Here is a 2756-nt window from a genome sequence, read left to right on the forward strand (position 1 = left end):
CTCCATCATAGGATCTATATCATCATCAACACGCCCATCTACACATGCTACACAATCCACACACGAGCTCAATTGGCACGCTCGCACGAACTCGGAAGAGCGCGGCTTGATCGCGGATATCATCCAAGATCTGGCTGACAATTGCCAGACTGCGTTCGATCGAGCAACCGAGCAAGCAGGGCTAGGCACAGCCTCATATATCTCTTATAACCCACAAGGACAAGACCTCGCCAAAGATCTCGCCCAGTCACAACCATACTCGCAAAGGCGGGATTGCGCTACCTCCTACACAACTAACAACCTACGAGAAGATCTACAAGAAATCCGACCTTACCTGCGGGCAAGCACTCTAATGGCACTAGAAGGGATATTGCGGCTGAATGAAGCCAACGAGGCTAATGCAGCCGATCCAGCTTTCCGCCGCAACACAATAAGACGAGTCTCAACGTCCGAGGACGGCGATCATGTACCAGTCATAATGGACCCATACGACGACACAAATTACTCCAGTCCCACAAGCTTCAAGTTCGACGACGAAAGCATCATGGACGGACCTCTCAGCCCTGCAATGGGCAAATACCCAGACCGAAACTACCGCAGGAGTAATCTCCGGGATGCGCATTCGATGAGCGACGAACCTTTTGATGAGCCACCGACCGTTTATGACATAGAACGACAAAGAGGAGCGCCGAAGGCACCATCTCCATACCCATCCACTGCGAAGACAGCGATCATAATGCTCTCATTATACATCTCCATCTTCCTTGTCGCTCTTGATCGAACCATCATCGGTCCAGCGATCCCCGCCATCACGAACGAGTTCAGCAGCATTGGCGATATCGGATGGTACGGTAGCGCGTACATGCTCACAGCAGCCGGTTTCATCTTGCTGTACGGCCGGATATACACCTTCTTCTCAACCAAACCAGTCTTCCTATCCGGCATCTTCTTATTCGAACTCGGAAGCATCATCTGCGGCGCTGCGCAAAACAGCAACATGCTCATCGTCGGACGCGCCGTTGCGGGTCTTGGAAGTAGCGGCATCTTCACCGGCGCGATCCTGATCATGTTCAACACTGTGCCGCTGGCTAAGCGACCCATGCTGCAGGGTCTCTTCGGCGCATGCTTTGGCGTCGCAAGTGTGGCCGGCCCCTTGCTAGGCGGTGCGTTCACTAGCAGCAGCGCAACCTGGAGGTTAGTAACACAGTCAACAAATCGTATATGAGATGCATGCTAACATGATCCAGATGGTGCTTCTACATCAACCTCCCGCTCGGTGGTTTTACTCTCCTTGTAGTGTGCTTGCTGCTGAAGCTTGATGAAAAGAAGCCCCAACTCAAGACGTGGGGAGAGACGATACGACAACTTGATCCCTTAGGCACCGCGTTGTTCCTTCCGTCAATCACCTGTCTCTTGCTAGCACTAGAGTGGGGCGCCGCCGACTACCCATGGACCTCACCGCGGATGATTATACTTCTTGTCGCATTCGCAATGCTGCTGATAGCGTTCGTGCTATGGCAATACGTCACCAGGCATACTACAGCGACTTTGCCAGCACGCATCATCTTCCAGCGCAGCGTTACCTTCGGTAGCGCATCTCAATTTTGCGTAGGCGCGACCATGCTCACAGTCTCCATCTACGTTCCTCTCTGGTTCCAGGCCATCAAAGGTGCATCTGCGATGCAGTCCGGTATCAACACCATTCCGCTCGTCCTTTCGGTTGTCTTCGGCTCGATCATGTCGGGAGCTCTAGTACAGCGCATCGGATATTACACTCCTTTCATGATCCTTGGCTCAGGCATGATGGCTATCGGAGCTGGTCTCATTACCACTTGGGAGATGACCACCGATAACGCCATGTGGATTGGAACTCAGATTGTTGTCGGCTTTGGGGTTGGCTGTACCATGCAACATCCCAACATAGCCGTGCAGACCATACTACCAAAGGAGGATGTTCCAACCGGTACGGCAGTGCTATCGCTGTTCCAAACACTCGGTGGCGCAGTCTTCACAGCCGTCGGCCAGAATTTGTACATACACAAGTTCTCGTCTGGTCTAGAGCAAATCGGAGGCCTGGAGCCTCAAAAGATTTTAGATGCAGGTGCCACCAACCTGACAGTTGGAGTAACTCCAGCTGTTAAGGCCCTGATACTAGCAGCCTACAACGACTCGCTGGCACATGGAACGTTCTTTGCGGCACTCGTCATAGCTTGCCTCGCGATACCAGCTGCTGTAGGCATGGAGTGGCGAAGCGTCAAAGCAAAGCCAGACACGTCCGTACAGCGACACGATGAGAAGCGGGATCAAAAGCCACAGCAGCCCCGTGGTATCCTGAAAGCTCCAGCCAATGGTGCGGGTCGGCAAGAAGGGAACCAGCCGGCGGTGGCGGAGCCCGCGCCAGCTTTGAAGAAGATGTTCCGGCAAAGTGGTCAGTTTGCGTCGTATTTGACGGCGACCATCAACCCCGACCTCCGTGATCAACTGGGCCCGGGGAAGCAAGTTCGCAGGTGACGAAGCTGGCTCTTCTTTCCCGGAATTAGATCTATGGATGAATGCGAGGTCCTTTAGCGTGTAATGATGATAGGGCAGATACCATATCGCATCGTATCTCTGCCATTAATGCATAATGTATTAGCCATTAGTTCTACCTTCCCGTCGTTGTTTGTTTGAAGCCTCTCGTCTTGGGCACTGTTTACAAGCGTCCCACGTGTTGTGAGGGGCGAAAATGCGCAAGCTTACAACACGTTCCTTGATTT

General features: G+C 52.9%; 1 protein-coding gene across 1 annotated transcript; it reads left to right on the top strand.

Annotated features, from left to right (window-relative positions):
• Positions 1–352: 352 nt before the first annotated feature.
• J4E86_001585 (uncharacterized protein) lies at positions 353–2511 on the top strand (the record flags this gene model as incomplete). Its single annotated transcript, XM_051442152.1, has 2 exons — positions 353–1194; positions 1248–2511. The coding sequence occupies 2 exons, from the start codon at positions 353–355 to the stop codon at positions 2509–2511; spliced, it is 2106 nt and encodes a 701-aa protein (XP_051305740.1).
• Positions 2512–2756: the final 245 nt, after the last annotated feature.

The sequence above is a fragment of the Alternaria arbusti genome (genome assembly GCF_024043155.1).
Source record: "Alternaria arbusti strain BMP 1465 chromosome Unknown scaffold_2, whole genome shotgun sequence".
Classification (NCBI taxonomy): Eukaryota; Fungi; Ascomycota; class Dothideomycetes; order Pleosporales; family Pleosporaceae; genus Alternaria; species Alternaria arbusti.